This window comes from Rhea americana, unplaced genomic scaffold (assembly GCF_003343005.1).
Source record: "Rhea americana isolate MKP2758 unplaced genomic scaffold, rheAme1 scaffold_115, whole genome shotgun sequence".
In the NCBI taxonomy this organism is placed as follows: Eukaryota; Metazoa; Chordata; class Aves; order Rheiformes; family Rheidae; genus Rhea; species Rhea americana.
Genome location: NW_028185206.1, coordinates 2,833,649 through 2,849,839, shown reverse-complemented (window position 1 = coordinate 2,849,839; position 16,191 = coordinate 2,833,649). Strand labels below are relative to the sequence as shown.

The 16,191-nt window shown below is 37.9% G+C and overlaps 1 protein-coding gene across 1 annotated transcript; it reads right to left on the bottom strand.

The window, feature by feature from the left end:
• Positions 1-253: 253 nt before the first annotated feature.
• Positions 254-16,185, bottom strand: FKTN (fukutin). Its single transcript, XM_085317805.1, has 9 exons — positions 15,963-16,185; positions 14,618-14,677; positions 10,276-10,482; positions 7,835-8,112; positions 6,432-6,564; positions 4,700-4,829; positions 3,430-3,563; positions 1,887-2,014; positions 254-1,309 (listed from the first exon to the last, which is right to left on the bottom strand). The coding sequence occupies exons 1-9, from the start codon at positions 16,065-16,067 to the stop codon at positions 1,096-1,098; spliced, it is 1,389 nt and encodes a 462-aa protein (XP_085173931.1). The 5' UTR covers positions 16,068-16,185; the 3' UTR covers positions 254-1,095.
• Positions 16,186-16,191: the final 6 nt, after the last annotated feature.

The following is a 16,191-nucleotide window of genomic DNA, read 5'->3' as shown; positions in this document are numbered from 1 at the left end:
TCACTTACCAAAAGTCCAAGCAGCAACAAGAGGAGAGAGAATTGTCAGGCTTCAGCTCCCTCTCCTTTCAAAGCCTAGTGTTATGCTAATACTTCACTTGCAATAAAGCTATTACAAATTTGATGGAACAGTTAGCATTTGTACACACTTCTGCTTATATTTAGAGAAGAATGATGTTTCTCAGAGATCTTTGCTCTGTGATCTCAAGTTAAACAGAATTTTATCAATAACCCATTTCTATCTGTAAAAAAGCACATATAGCTATAATTTGGTAAAATCAACTCACAATTTGTACATTAGGAACACTAATTGGGACATCAAATCTAAATTATCTTTTTTCATGTGAAATACCTCCTTGCTGCATACATTTTCATGTTCTTAAAAAAATGGAAGGAAAAAAAGCAGGTAACATTCTCTGCCATATTTGCATGCAGTGGTTAGTTTATGAAAAGAATAACTGTTCTAAGAAAATCTCCAGTGTAGACGGGCCTTTCAGCTCCTCCTCCCAGTCATTTATTACACTGTTTCCCAAAGCTGCCTACATCTAAAGCAGGTTACATAGGCTCCGTGCAATTGAAAAAGGTTCCACTCCAAGAGCAACCTGCCACACACTGTAGGGTATAATTCTGTGTTTAAGAGCCAAAAATTGAAAATGACATCTCAGGAAGAAAAGAAAAAAAAAAAAAAAAAAAAAAAAAAAGGGGGGGAGGAGGAGGACTTGTCTGGGATTTGTCCATTCTATCTCCCTCTTGAGCCGGAGAAAATTTTGATGAACTCTAGAAAGTCTAAGTCATTTGGCCGAGGTTTTTACTTAAATATTCACTGCCCATGAGTTTATTGCAATACTACTTCTCTACATTCCTTATGCACCTTTTTCTTTGCAGTCTGCCTTCTCTTTAATTCCTACATCCAGCCTTTAATTTTTTCCTTTAATTGTCTAGGAGAATGCATGATGAAGGTAACTGTTTAGCAGAAAAAGGTAAATGTCTCCTCAGGAAACAGATGAGACCTCACAAAAGAAATGTATACCTTAAGGAAAAGGTAAATTACAAACCGATTCAAGGATACCAGCATGCTCTATTAACAGCCCAGTGATCAGTAGATTTGAATAACATCATCCCATTCATCGACAGGCCAGATGCCATTCTCTTGAACGTTGGATGGTGAGCTCTTCCAGTCCCATGTCTTCACAGGAACCCTCCAGTCTGGGCCATAGTTGGCTTCCACATACTGGAGGGTTTCACAGGGTACATGTACTTTGAGTTCTACAAATTCAGTCCAACACAGAGTAAACTTTGGAAAGAGATACCTGCATTGTAAGAGAATATGATCATTAGCATAAGACTGAGAGGTGTACCTGTTTACATCTATGTAGAAAGTAAGCACCTTTGGCAAGTCATCACCTTATTTTTATGGGTTTTCTCGTTACATAATTATGTTATAGAGGGGAAGTTATTATTTACTTATTAGACAAGTGTTATCAGCCATAACTAGTTAATATTTGTAACGTGTTCTTAGGGCAATCTTGATGCTATTGCTCTTTATCCCTATGCTATTCTGTCACCTGTAGGAAATTAATTTAAGTGGAAAAGTAGAGCTATGGACAGAGTTTAACAGTCCACTACTTTAGATTTCATAAGAAAATTGACATTTGAGAAGTCCAGCACCTTTCCAGTAAGGCATGAGTAGTACTGTTCTTTTCCACTTCTGTAGTTTCAAAGCACAAAATATCCACTGATTCCCCTACAATGACTGCCCTTCCCACCAACAGAGCAGACTGCTGACTGCTAGCTCTAGAACTTCGCTACACAACAACATACAACACAGAATGCCAACACTAACTTATTCTACTCCTTTCCTGCTAGAGGCACAAACACAGTTCATACTTAAATTTTTTGCCCGATTTGGCCTGAGTTCCTCCATTCCATATGTGGTCATCCTCTTCATAGAAGAAAAAAATATCAAGTTTTATATCACCTTCTCCCTGGAAAGAGAGTTCCAAGCTGTCTTCTACCTGCAGGACAAACATAGACATAGTACATACTCGTAGAAATACAGAAAAAATGCAAGGCTACTTATGGCAGTAGGTTTCAAAGAATAAAGTTCTTCAGTGTTGCAGGGTGTCTCCTAGTCTAACTGAAGAAAATACATTAACTTAGCAATTTTGGTTTTGGTGTCTTGAGAAAAYGGAAAATTTTCTTCACCTCAATGGGAACTACCTTCTTCCTCACTCTAGCCCCAATATCTCTAGCATCAACTCTTTATTTTCTCCCACGAAGCCAGCAAAGAGCTATTTATTTGGGCTCAACTGTAAAGTCTGGCTGCTCTGGTAGGGAAAAAAAGCGAAAGTGAAACCAGTGGTTTCTGATAGGACACGATAAGATCTGTGTAAAAAAAGATGGTAGACTAAAGCAAACTGGTTCCATACCTGTGCTTCAAATAAAATACATGAAAATACAGAATGACGATCTTTACTTGGCAAGGAAACCAGTTTCTCTAATCRGGAATTGTTTATACCTAACTCCCTCAGAAGAAGAGATATCACTGTGTACGTTTAAAATAGGAATGAAGAAAGTGTTCATCAGACAAAACTCTAGGTAGTCCTAACAGTACTGTCCACTTAACATCATAACAGATCAGCTTCAACAGCTGCATTCACTATAGTTTGAGCACCATGATCTACTTCAAGTTCCCACCTTTCTTCACATAGCTCACATAGTATCCTACCACAATTCATGAAGGCACTGCTAAATCTAAGACTGCAATTTAATAAAAAAAATCCTTATGTAGAACAGCAGAATAACCTCAGTGAATAAACAAACGATTAATAGGTATCTTTACTTAAAACACTTCCTCTCTGCTAAAACATCTACTAGCACCAATTAATATCTCTTGAACTGTAGCTGAAATGTCATATCCCTGTAATTTTGCTTTTCCTCTTTACCTTCACATTCCATTCTACAGTCTGTGCTCTGAAAAGCTAAGGTCCATCATTGGCTTGTGGGGACAAGCTCCCTCTCTGCTACCTTTGCATACAAGACTACACAATCCAAGTGCTATCACTATTCCTCCTCTATGATCAGGCCCATTCAATAGCAAAGATAGAATTCTATGTTGATTTTTCAGTTTCTCTAGCACCTCTGAAGCAAATAAGATCTCCTTAAAAATAATTATAAATTTATTCTGAAGTAGCATTCTGATTCTCCAAACAGGACTATGGCTATTAAAAAAAGTGTTCTGTATAGTCAGATACTGCCCAAAAGAAAATACAGAAGTCAATGAGACTATGTGTTTGAGTAGATCACTCATGAGTAAATACACGGGAAGAGACCTCAGACATTCAATTCAATGGAAATAGTCTGCAGCTACACTCAGACTGATAAACCTACTAAAAAGACGCATAAAGCAAGCTGTTCATTATCTGCATACCTTCCCAAATTTGTGCTTCAGCGGTAATCCTGCTTTCTGAAATGCTGGAATGATATCTGCTTTGTAGTCCCTTATAAAGACCCCCAAATCCACATCTTTGCTGTAAGGAATGATATTGCACTGTCTATACCAGCCTGAGGTAAAAAAGAAAAAAATAAATTCGTTAATTTAGAAATACTAGGAATATACAGCCAGAACTAAAGATAAGACTGAACTGACAAAAGATCAACAGGCTGAGATTCTTCAAAGAGGTGATAAACAAGATTTCCATCTTTCTGTAGCAGCAAACTGACCATACTGAAGAAAACAAATATTACTCTACTTATAGTCAGCTCCCTTCTCCAAAAAGCCAGGAATGAGAGGAATCACTAATACTATTGAAGATAAAATATCTTCAGTTTTCTAATCTAAATGTCTTTAGAGAAAAAATATATTAGATCTCGGTCCAGATCTAGTCAGCAGGGACCAGTTACAGGGATAAAATTCTATTTAATTTGAAACAATTACTTCAAACAGTGTCTGAGATGTAAATCACCTTTTAATTACTAAAAGGGAATAAGACAGGATGGACATCCTTTCACCTATTTCATTAAAGCGTTTTTTTGTAACTGTCTATTCAGAAGGTGATTGTTCCTAAAACTAAACAAATACAAGCCAAATGTTCACACATATGAACTTATATAATCTGCTTCAGTAATGAGGAAAATGTCTTTCCTGGAATTAAGACATTATTTTCAGCTGTCATAAAACTGAAAACMCGTGATATCTACTCTAATTGGCTGATGTGTAAAAGACTGTTTTAAAATAAATAAATGTAAACTATGTTTACAAAGTCCGTGATAAATACCAATTTGTATACAAAGAAAATCAGGTGACAGCATATAGGGACATCATAAAAATGTGCCATCACACACATGCATGTATGTATTTTCCAGCTACTATTTCAATAAATCGTACAGCACAATTTAGGGAAATACTCACCACCTTCTAAGCTCTGATAACACAACACCAGTGCTAAAAACATTAAGCACTTAAAGTTTGCTCAGAATTTCCAAGAGTCAGAATTTTAAAGAAAAAGCATTTGGTCAGGAGCAAAAAAAAGCTTAGTTCAATAGAGCTAATGTGGAGCACCTCTCTGAAATTTAACATACAGGACCTTCCAACCTTGTATGTTTAGCCACTAACCTCAGCTCACAGCATAAAAGTGACAGAAGATGAAATGCTTAAAGTTTCAGATGAGCTAAAGAGCACAACATCACACATGCTTTACCAAGACAGGTTCCACTGCTCAGCCAGAACTTTACTCCTAAGTTATTTAGTGTCAGGGCAGCCAGATGTAGCAAGGATTTTGCTTTTTTTCTGAACTCCACTGCATCAAAAGAGGCGTCATCAGGGTACAACTAGAAACCAAAGGAAAAGTCAGCTATTTTCAGAGAACAAACACCTCCCTTAACTTTTTAGTGTTCTAATTAAAAATAAACTTTAAAAATTTTAATTAAGTAATATCTGGGTATTATCTGTTTCCATGTAACTCAGTTTGCCTCAGTGCACTGGAACAGCAAAATAAATTTAAACTCTGAAAAAAATCACTCTTCAGCTTTTCCAAAACAGCAGAATACAAAGTCAAACAAAAAAAGTGAAAGAATGTGTATTAGGCACTGTGAATTTCCAAGGGGACAACAGAGGCAGAATTAGACTCTGAGCGCATTACAAGTTTATTTGGCGCCACCAAGTGTTACAACTTGATACTGACAATTTCTGCCATTTAATAGTAACGATAGGAACAGAAAATAGTACCTGTCCTCAGCTACAAAAATCCTGCTGCAAGATCTTCTGTAATGCGAAGCCAAAAACAATATGGAAAATCCTGGGTAAACGCTACCCTGCCAAACTCATGAACAATGCACCAATCACTCAGTGAATCACTCAGCATCACTAATGATTTCACTGGGAGCTCCTCAAACACAGTCGAGATGAGAATTTACTTATCAAAATAGATGCCAACTCCTTTTTTTCAATACTAAAGCTCTAAAGTTCAGTATACCCTTTGAGACACATTTTCTCTGAATGAGGTAGGTAGCACCTGGAGGTCTCAGGGCTAAGGTAAGCACTTTACTGTAAGCATGCTTACAGTTTCCAGACCTTACAGGTAAAGTGACATCACACGTGTACACCTGGGTAAACAATCCTGTTACATACATGGGGAGATGGACAGAGAAAGAATGGTTTTCACATGTAGAGATCAAAGGAGAAATCCCTGCCCGAAGTTCTCACATGTCTGAAGAATGGAAACTCTGGTGTCCTCTTTTTTTCCCTTCCCACAGAACTGGAGGTCACACATAGTGACGTGATTCTGACTCTGAAGTCAGAATTGTGGTAACTCAATTTTGTATACCAATTCTTGTCAAGTTAGGACATAAAGCTCCCTCTACCCCAGCCAGAAGTCATCTACTCTGTTAAATCAGATCATAATACTCTGAAAACACTGTTCGAAATAGTGATTAAACCATTCATTTACATGGTCAAAAAAGGAACAAAAGAAAATTTGAATGAATATGCCCTTTCACATAAACAGAACTAGAATGGTGGAACTGCAGCGCATGGTTCAAAGGAAAAAAAAATTACTGAAAACTATGACAAATTCCTTTGTAATATTTTCAACCACAAAGATACAAGAAGTCTTAGTCTTACTTACACGAAATCWATTCAATAGTAACAAATGTGAGAACACTACGGATAGTTTGGTTACCTCATCTTTACAGAGTTATGGACCATGGAAAGAAATATTCTCACAGATCAAAGATGATCTTTTCCAGTTACTGAAAAGTACTAGTTTTATTACTACTTACTAATTTCTGTAGATTAAGTTTCAGAACCTGTATTTAACTTCATGTAGGCAAACAGTCCCATTCAAGTCAAACACAACGAAACATTTGTAAGTTTGGACTCATCAATGAGCAATTTACATTACATCTCAGAGACACTATCTGATTACCACTAACCTGAAGGAAAGCTCGAGCTTCTCTGTACCTACATTCAAGAAATCTAGAGTGTGATATCTCCTCAAGAAAATTGGATGGATTTTTTGGAATTTGAACTTTTAAGTCATCAATGGAAACAAGCAGAAGTTCAGGCCTGCAGGGAAAGAAAGATTACCTCATTCAATTCCTTTACAAGTCACAAGTCATTTTCTCCTCTAGATCATGTTAAAAACTTAATACACATTACTGCCAACAATTCCTTTGTTCAACAATACCTAAAATTGATCATAAAAGGGCAACAAAACCTTTACTATATTCCTCATGTATTTACAACTTTGAAATAATTGTTTAGAAAGGATTAAATGCTTATAAATCTTTACTTATCATTAGAAATCACTGGTTCTATTAGTGACTCAAGACTTGCACTGAATTTGTTCAAAGCTGTTATTCAGTGTTTTTGAAGATTCAGGCTGGTTTAAAATATAAAAGCTGTTCACAATGAATAAGGTGCAATATTTAATAGCTTACATAATTGAATTTAAATGTTTAGGCACATAACAAGTACAGATTCATGGTTTAAAAAGGAAGAAAGAGTGGCCTCAATTTAAAGAGAAAATATAAATAGATTTATTTTGACCTATGACATGTTTAGTTGTTTCTCTCTGATTTCTTATGATACATGCACATACCACTAACTTTTAAGAACAATATTCTTATAGGCTATGCACCTTGCTTTGAAAATATTGATAGGATTTGCTTTGTTGACAAGTACCACCAACAACTTTGGTATTTGTACAAGTCAGGAGTCCTCTCAGTGCTTTAGGCGTATGGGTTAGATGGAACAGTTGGCACGTACCTTTGTGTTCACTTCTCTTTATTCACATTCTTTAAACACCRGTCATTTAGACTATTATTAAACAGATTTCTGCTACCTCTCCTTTTCCTTTGATGATCAACATTAAAAACACCTCTGTATTCAACTTTTGGCTATATATTATTATAGAAAGCTTTTTGATAATAGCTACTACCTTAAACTCAAATATTAGTAACACAACCCATATCCTGCATGACATTTGTTTCAGAATACTTCATACACAAGATGATAGTCATCAGATACTTTTAAATGTTAGTCAGATGTGTCTTCTGGAGATCAAAATATTCTAACACATACCAAATATGTATCTGCTATTATTAAATTTCCTGCTGCTTCTACTTTAACCCTCTCACTTTTGCATTCATAAACGGTAGGAAACTCTAGTATGCAGAACTGAATTTATCTTTATGCATTTAATTTATCTGTACTTTGAGAGCTGAATTATTCATGAGTTGAATTTTATAACCTGATTTTTAGAAAAGAATAACTTTACATACAGGAGAAAGGAGAAGGGCCATTGTGGCTCTTTCTTCCTCGTTTGTGAACTCACTTTTCATACGCTCCAGGGTAGCGACCAAAATGAAGTTTCCGGAAAGGCACAAACTTTCTGTCCATATGTTGCTTGAGCCTCAAAGGGCCATGCCAGAGGTAGTGGCCACTCCTCTCATAGAAAACTACGAGGTGAATAGCATGAGATGCCAGTTTAAAGATGTAGTGCAAGGGAATTTCAATCCCAGACAGGTCATCCATTCCATCCAACCGGGGGTCTTTGTTTAGAATCTTTAGCCACTGGAACCCCATTTTCTCAGCAGTTCTAAAAAGGTCCATCTAAAAATGAGAGAAAGAAAAGCTAAAGAGAACAGAAACAAAAATTGAATGCTAAATGCTTATTATAGACTAACATTATTCCTAATTTTCATGGTCTTTAGAGGTAAGCATAAACTGCTCCAAAATAAGATCTTAAACGCCAGCTATAATCACCTGCAACTGCTTTTTCCTTTTATTGATGTTTGTCCCTCAAACTATTCAATAAAACATCATAAGTGCTGTAAGCTTTTCCCCAGATTAGTATCATTGTACTCACTTCTGTAGTGTCAAAAAATAACCTTTGCTGAAACTCTTATTTGATACAAAGTAAAATCCAAGATCTTTCCCATAATCCTACCTTCAGTATTCTAAGAAAATCATCCGTGTGCACAGATAGCTATGAAGAGACTTCACTCAGATTTTTAAAAATATATTAACAGTAAAGCCAGTGACTCACGTTACTAGAGATTCTACTATTTAATTACTCTGTACTTCCCAGAAAAATCTCAAAGCCTGTAGAAAGTTTTACAGTCTTTATGACTTTGGATATTCTGTTCCATGCAGAAGTTTAGGTAGAAAAGTCTAAACTTTTCAAGAAGCATTCTAAGCAGAAGTTTCTCTCCTAGATTCAGCTTCGGTCATTACTTCTTTCAGGGTAATTTTTTTCATACATTCACTTTGCTTCCTTCCACTTTCTGCCTGCTTCAACCTGACTATACAGCCACTTCCTCTAAAACTGACCATTTCAAGAAATGAATTTCCTTGCAGGTAAGTGTGCTCTTTGTCACTATCTCTCTTCTTTTTAGCTTAGATTTTACATTTCTGAATCCCAGAGCAAAATCAAGAGCGTCCRCATTTGGGCTAGGACTGCTCTTTCACAGACTACCTGTAGCTTCAAACTATTCTCAAAAATTATTCTCATGTTCAACCTGATATTCCTGAAGTACTCAAATAATATCACTAATGTATATACAATTACTGAAAAATCTTATTTTATGCTTTACATAAATACTAGTCTAAACATCATCAACCACTGAACATTAACATTAGGTAACAGGCAAGCCGTCTGACTTCATTCAGTATTTTCATTAAATAGCTCTTGCAGACAGCTTTTAAAAACTTCTGGTTATCTGAAATAACCAAAAGTTACTTACCGTATCCATCTTGAAATATATCATACAGGTCTATTAGTGTCTCCTCTGGATGCCAGAGATAGGACCACAGACAGAATAGAGCAATAAGGAGGTGGCATTTTAATAGTGTTCCAYACACATGGCCTCCTTCTCAATTTAAATCCTTAACTGCAATGGGAAAAACAGCTGATTGATCGGATCCAGAGTGCTAACACTCTTCACCAGAGCGTGACTGCTTCTGTAAAATAGTGTTAGCCCATTTGAAAGTTTCTTCCTTAAAAAAAAGTTACAGTGTCATCTCTAGTTTGTATATATTAATACATATTTCCAGACGGCACTTAGCTAATAAAGTAATCTTGAATTACATTTTATCCTCGATCATATGTTATATTTCTGGTTTTATCACATCCGTTTACAAATCCCAGAATACCAGAGTAAAGCATAGGTCCTGACATACTAAATGACAAAATAAAATCCTGTAAGCACACAGATACACAAATTGAGACTGTCCTAAAAGAAATGTAAGGCTGCAGCCTGTGTTAGTTTTTCTAGCTTTGTCGCACTAATTCCTCTACTTTTGCTTTGACAGATACCCTAACTCAAGATTTACTATGGCTGTATCTCCACCATAAAAGTTTCCTTCTTCCTTTCTGACAGGTCACATCTTTCTTTTTGAAGGTGGCCTCTTCTTACAACTGCTTATGAATATTGCTGACTACCTTTAAAAACTTGTGGTTATCTGAAATGGCTCCTAAAGTATCCATCTTCCAAACACTTGACTTCCTTCAAAGCATCAGGGTTATTCTCTTGACTTCCTTCAAAGCATCAGGGTTATTCTCTTTTGATGACTCATATGTTTTTAAAACCAAGTAGACTACTGCCTGAATACCTTTTGTCTAAGGGTAGAGAAAGRTATTTTTGCTAATCATTTTTTTTTTGAATAGAATTTCCACAGAATGTATTCAGAGTCCTTAATAAAAACACAAGCATTATGTCACAGGATCCTACATTACAATACACAAACAAGAACTGGAGAAGAAAAGACACTTACTTCATGTTTCCATGTTTTGTCCAGTAGTGCAAATGTAGTAAAATCTGTGCCTGCAGCACAGAAATACTTGCATTCTGGGCTAGGGCCATCAGAAGAACTTCTGATCTGTTCGATGTCTTTATCAATCAGTCCCAGTACCAAAGGATCAATTAAATACACTGGTATACTTTGACTGGATATTAAACCTAGGAACTTCTTAACCACATGCTGTTTGATAGAAGAGAAAAATAGAAGTTAGAAACATTTTCTTTAAGTGTGCAAAGGTTAATGCTTTAAAAGTATAGACTCATGGACACAAGGTGCACTTATCTTCCAAAAATACTCTGAACTCTTCTGAGTATGAGCTTTACTTCCACAGATAGCTGCTGATACATAAATTTTCTTTCAGAAGAACAATCTGGCCTCAGGCCTTTCAAGTTTCTAAGCCTAGAGGATAAACCTTTTAGAGTGGTACATTTCTGAAGGTTAGGAAAGCACTTAGACTGAGCAGTAGAGCATCCACATAGAATAGAAATAACAGGACCAGATGAGATGCACCTGTGAGTGCTAAGGGAGCTGACTGACATCATTCTGAGGTTGATCTCCGGCATCTTGAAAGGTCAGAGTGATCAGAAGCTGTTCCTGAAATGTGAGAAGAGGAAAACACCATGCCATCTTCAAAAGGAGAGGAACTCTAGTCAGCTTAATCTCAGTCTCCAGGGAGCCTCTGGGGCAAATGCCCCTGGGAAATTGCATCCAAGCACAAGAAGGGCAAGACAACTATTAGGAAACCTACAATAGATTTACCAAGGGCAAAATGCACCTAATCACCCTGATTATCTTAGAGAAAGAAATAAATGGCCCTGTGGACAAGGGGAGAGCAATGCACCTTGACTGCAGCAACGCTTTTGACCCACTCCCCTACAGTACTACACACCTAATGGGCTGAGATACAGACCAGACAAGTGGACAAAACACTACGTGCAGAACTAGCTCCATCAGTATGCTGGAGGGCAGGACTGCTCTTCAGAGGCACCTCAGCATGCTGCAGAAACAGGCAGACAGGAACACCATCATGGGCAACGCARGCAAAAGCAAAGCCCTGCAATGGGAGAGCCCCATGCAGCAGCACTGGCGAGGGGATCCCTGAAGGAAGAGCAGTTCTGCAGAGGAGCAGCTGAGAGGCCTGCTCAACAAACACGGGAATCTGCAGCACACCTCTATGGCCGCAACAGCCAGACACACGCCGGGCTGCAGCCAGCCGCAAGACAGCAACCACGGGATCAACAGAAGTCATTGCTCCTCTCATTCTGGCCCTTGTCAGACCGCATCTGGAGTCTTGTCTCCATGTCTGCACTTCCCAGGACTAAATGGACACTGACATACTGGAGCAAGCCCAGTGGAGGGCCAACAGCCCTCCAGTCAAGGAACCAGACCCCAGRAAAAGTCTGTGGTAATTTGGGTTGTTCAGCCTCAGGCAAGAAGGCAAGAGAGGGGATCTGATTTCTGTCTTCAACTATATAACACAAAGGCACAGAGGAGATGGAGTTGGACTCAGCCTCTGAAAAGTTGAAATGTACTTGTCATGAGTAGCAATACAGGAAATCCTTATCAGATGTTAGTAAAACTTTTATGTCTGGTCAGACACTGGAATAGGGGCCCAGAGAGGTTGTGAGATCTCCATCTTTGGAGATGCTCAAAGTTTACCTGGCAAAAGGCTGGAGTAACCCAGTCTAGTCAGCTCTGCTCTACACGAAGACCAGAATCTGCATAAATTAATACATGACTCTAACAGTAGTATGGCACATACTGAATAAAGACCTCACATAACTTGAATAGACCTTACATGCAAAAGATTGGTCAGAGCACACCTTTAAGGCAGACAAGAGCTCTCCTATCTGAACATTTTCTATACCGTTCACACTTTAGATTTTGCTAGGTTCAGCAGAGACATCTACTGGAAAGAAGGAGTTATACTTTCTGGAAAAAAAAAAAAAAGTAACTGCCTAACAACCATAAAAAAAAGAGTGGTAAAGTGCAGAAGAGAGTGGGAAAGTGCCCAGTCTTCTATGTTACAAAGTGGTTTAAAAATTACTGCCACATCTTCAATTTATAGGGAKAGTATATAACGATGTTGAAATTTCTCATCATGCAACTGCTCTCAAAAATCTGAACAATGACTACAGGAAATAATACACTTAAGAGGCGGATGCATCTTAAAAAATTAAAAGCTTTGTATATATTTACAAATCAATTACTTTCTTGACAAAAATATATATGATTATTCTTATTTTATTGATGCAGTGAATGAGTAGAATAAATTTTATAATAAAGCATCCTTGGTTAGTGATATTGTTCCAAAACTTTTGCTGAAGGACAAGCAAAGTCAGCTATGTGATCTATTGTAATGCCAGAACGAGCAAGGAGAGTCAGAAGATCAGTTATAGAATGACCTTGAGCAACCAGTTATCCACAGTGTTATCAGCAGTACTAACTCTGCTGCATATAAAAGGTGTTTCAGTGAGAAGGTAAGAAGTGAATGCCGAAGACTGATATCCAGTCATTCGATAACAGTACAGCTGGTGCTCATGAAACTATGGCCACATTGCATTAAGAGCTAAAAACAGTAGTAAGAAGATTCAGTGCCTGGTAAGAGGATTATTACGCAACTCAGCAGAGAATTTCAATCAAGTACATTTAAACACCTAAGAAATAAAGTCTGTTACTAAAGAATGTAACTGATGTATTCAAATGTAATAGTTACATTTACTGGCTTAAGGTACAGTTCTAATGAAAAAAAGATTTGGTTACAGTAGCATTATGAGGCTTTATGTTTGTTACATTTCCAGGATTCTAGACCAAGCCTAACAAGGGAAAAAGATGGTCAGTTGTCCACTGGCCTTCTAACTCAAGCTCTAATCTTCTTCCAGTCATACTCTGAGTCTGTTTAATTACATTTCACAGGGCAATTTCTGATTCTAGTTCAAGACTTCAGCTTTCAGAGGGGTGCAAAAATGGAAGTGGAGACAAAGTGGATCAACAGCAGAATTTAGCTGAAAGGTAAGTGATGTGCTAACCTTATTTCTGTGGTTAAAATAGCAGCTTCTGAAGAGCAACAAGCAAATGCATACAAAAGTATCTATTATTTTTTCTGTCACTTTTCCAGGAAAATGGCTCCTTTAAGTTGGAACTTAAAGAATCAGTAGAAAGAGATGGTCATGATGTCAAGCATCTAAGAAGAAACCCCTTCAAATAAAATATTGTGAACTCATCAGGCAAGCATTTAAAGAAAGCTGGAAATGGAACAGGTGCCTGGTAAGACTGAGAGGCACTTTGCTTCGTTACCAATAACCCTGTAATCAAGTTAAAGCTTAATGAGAACTCAGTCCACAAACTGGTATGCTGGAAGCTCACTCTGGCCACTGCATATCACATAACACCCTGTAGGTAGTCCCAAGGAGTTCCAATTTTAAGAGTGCTGATAAATTCCTGGTGCCAGCAAGTAGCCCACAAAGCAGTCTGTTATGATTTTTCCCAAGTACAGCTCTTAATAACAGCATCTTTCCTCCTACTCAGCACAAATAAGTCTTCTGAATGGCTATTTCGCTAACTACCAATATATATCAGATTGCATTTAAAGCAAAGTGCACACCAGTCTCCCTAACCATTTGTGCTCTTCTTGGGAGATCCACTGACAAAGACTTCTGCAAAATGGTAACTACAAAGATTATCAGTGAGTTTCTGATTCCCTGAGGCCAGCACGATGCTCCCAATTCTTGCAAACCTTAAATAAGTCCAAAAAAATTTCCCATTAGAGTGGCACTCATAACACTGCTCCTGAACACTGTAATAAGGCARCAAGTAAATGCTGAAATACAACATTTCTCTGCTTCGGAAAAGCTTTATGGTTCAGAACAAGAAAATAATATGAAATATGAGTGGCAGGTCAAGCAACTGCAGCAAGTAAAGAGTTATTTTGTGACCCAAGTACTGCAACCAGTTTCATTACCATGCTACTGCCTGTCAAACAAGCTGCAAGTCAATTAAGTTGTTTTCAACATTCAGTCAAAAAGACCACAAAAGCCTTGATTAACTACATCAGAAAGAATAGGTTTGGCTTCTTACAATATTAAGAACATTGCTAAAGACTGCATAGGCAAAGGCTACAAAGCCATAATCCTGTCTCAGTGTCCTTTTAAACTGATCTTCACAAACATTTCACAGCTTTATTCAGTGAATCTTTTAGACCTTAGTGTTACAAAATGCCTAATGAAGAGGAAATAGAACTAGATTCATAGTTTGCAATTCTGCATGAGTTTTCTCAGATTTGCAAATGAACCATATGAATCAAYGATGTACATACCCATCTAGCGCTGTCTTGACCCGACTGGCTTCCTCTGCCTTTTGAAAAAACTGCTCCATTCTATCAAGACCAGAGAAGAGGGGAAAAAAAAAAAAGAAAAGAAAAAGAAAAAGAAATGTTTAATCTGAATCACTCCTTAGGATTTCTTAAAAGGAATTTTAGAAGCACTTATCCAGTTAGCACTTTATAATAATGACTGTGGCTATGCCTGTGGTCTTAACCACAGTATAGAATGTGAAGTCAGAGCCAACTGTTCTCATTTAGTATATTTAGAAGGACAACAAGCCTTGAGGACTTAAGATATGCAAGGATTGCATGAGCAGACCTCAGGTTCTTAGTCAACATTCCACTAATGCCTCGGCTTTTGACTCTGGAAAAATATGAGGAATTTCTCATTCACAGCCTTATTTATTGTTCCCAATCAGAATGCACAAGAAGACAAAGTTGATTGTGTCATCTACCACTAAAACTGCTAGCACTTATTAAGAATGCCTTCACCAAAAACAAGGAAAGCCAGGAAACATGATACTTAYAGGCTCTTCTGCAAAAAGAAAACAAGAGCACACAGTTGCAAGAAGTTCCTCTGTTGAATCTGCCTTGCAACTGTAAACTATGAATTCCTCAAAAGGAGGATATTTCATTTCCAATAACGTTTTCCCCATTACATAAAGATAATTGTTTTATATCACTATTAGTGATGGAATGAAACTATGGCCACATTGCATAAAGAGCTAAAAGCAGTAGTAAGAAGATTCAGTGCCTGGTAAGAGGTACTTCCATGGTATGAAAGCAGGATTCAGTCTTAAATGCCTTGAAAATCACAAACACTGAGCTATAAATAAAGCGTTAGGAGTACTAAAAAATGCTTCTTTTTTCTTTTAAAAGAAACACTGCTACTGAAACAAGCTGAATAAATTCTCCCTTCCCTGTTTCCTGAGTAGTGGGGAYGATGACACACCCTACCGGGAGCAATTAGTTTGACTTCAGTATCAATAAAAGTCACTTAAAAATCAAGCATGAGGAAGGCTTATGAAGAAGTGGTCTTTARGTGGTTCAGACTTGCAGCCGAGGACACGGGACAACATCCTGTTCCAGAACTGCACATCTCTGGGCAGCAACGATGCGAACACCAGGCTGAGCACTGAAATCTATCTTTCCCTTGCGACCAGCAGCTAGCTCGGACTATTTGGCTGCGTCACGTCAGCACTACAGGAAATGTTAACAGCATCCAGGAATTTGGGGGACAGGAGGGAGGAGGGRGCGCGTTATTAATGCTCTGAACGGAGTGTTACATTTTGCAGTCATCCTATGAAAGCCAAGCCTCTGCAGTCCCGCCCTCTTTTACCTTCTGCGGTAAGTAGAATTTATAATAGTACAGCTGGCAGAGGAGGAAAACCAAGCTGGTCGCGGTCAGCAGAGCCAGAACCACGTTCCTGTTGATTTTCTGCATCAGTCTTCGGTGCTCACTCGGTCAGCGTTGGAAAGCAGCTCGGCGTCTCTCATCTTTCCCCGTCTCTGACCTTCCCGGCCGCTCCCCTGGGGACAGAAGCGGGCAGACCTCAGCAGCAGGCGCC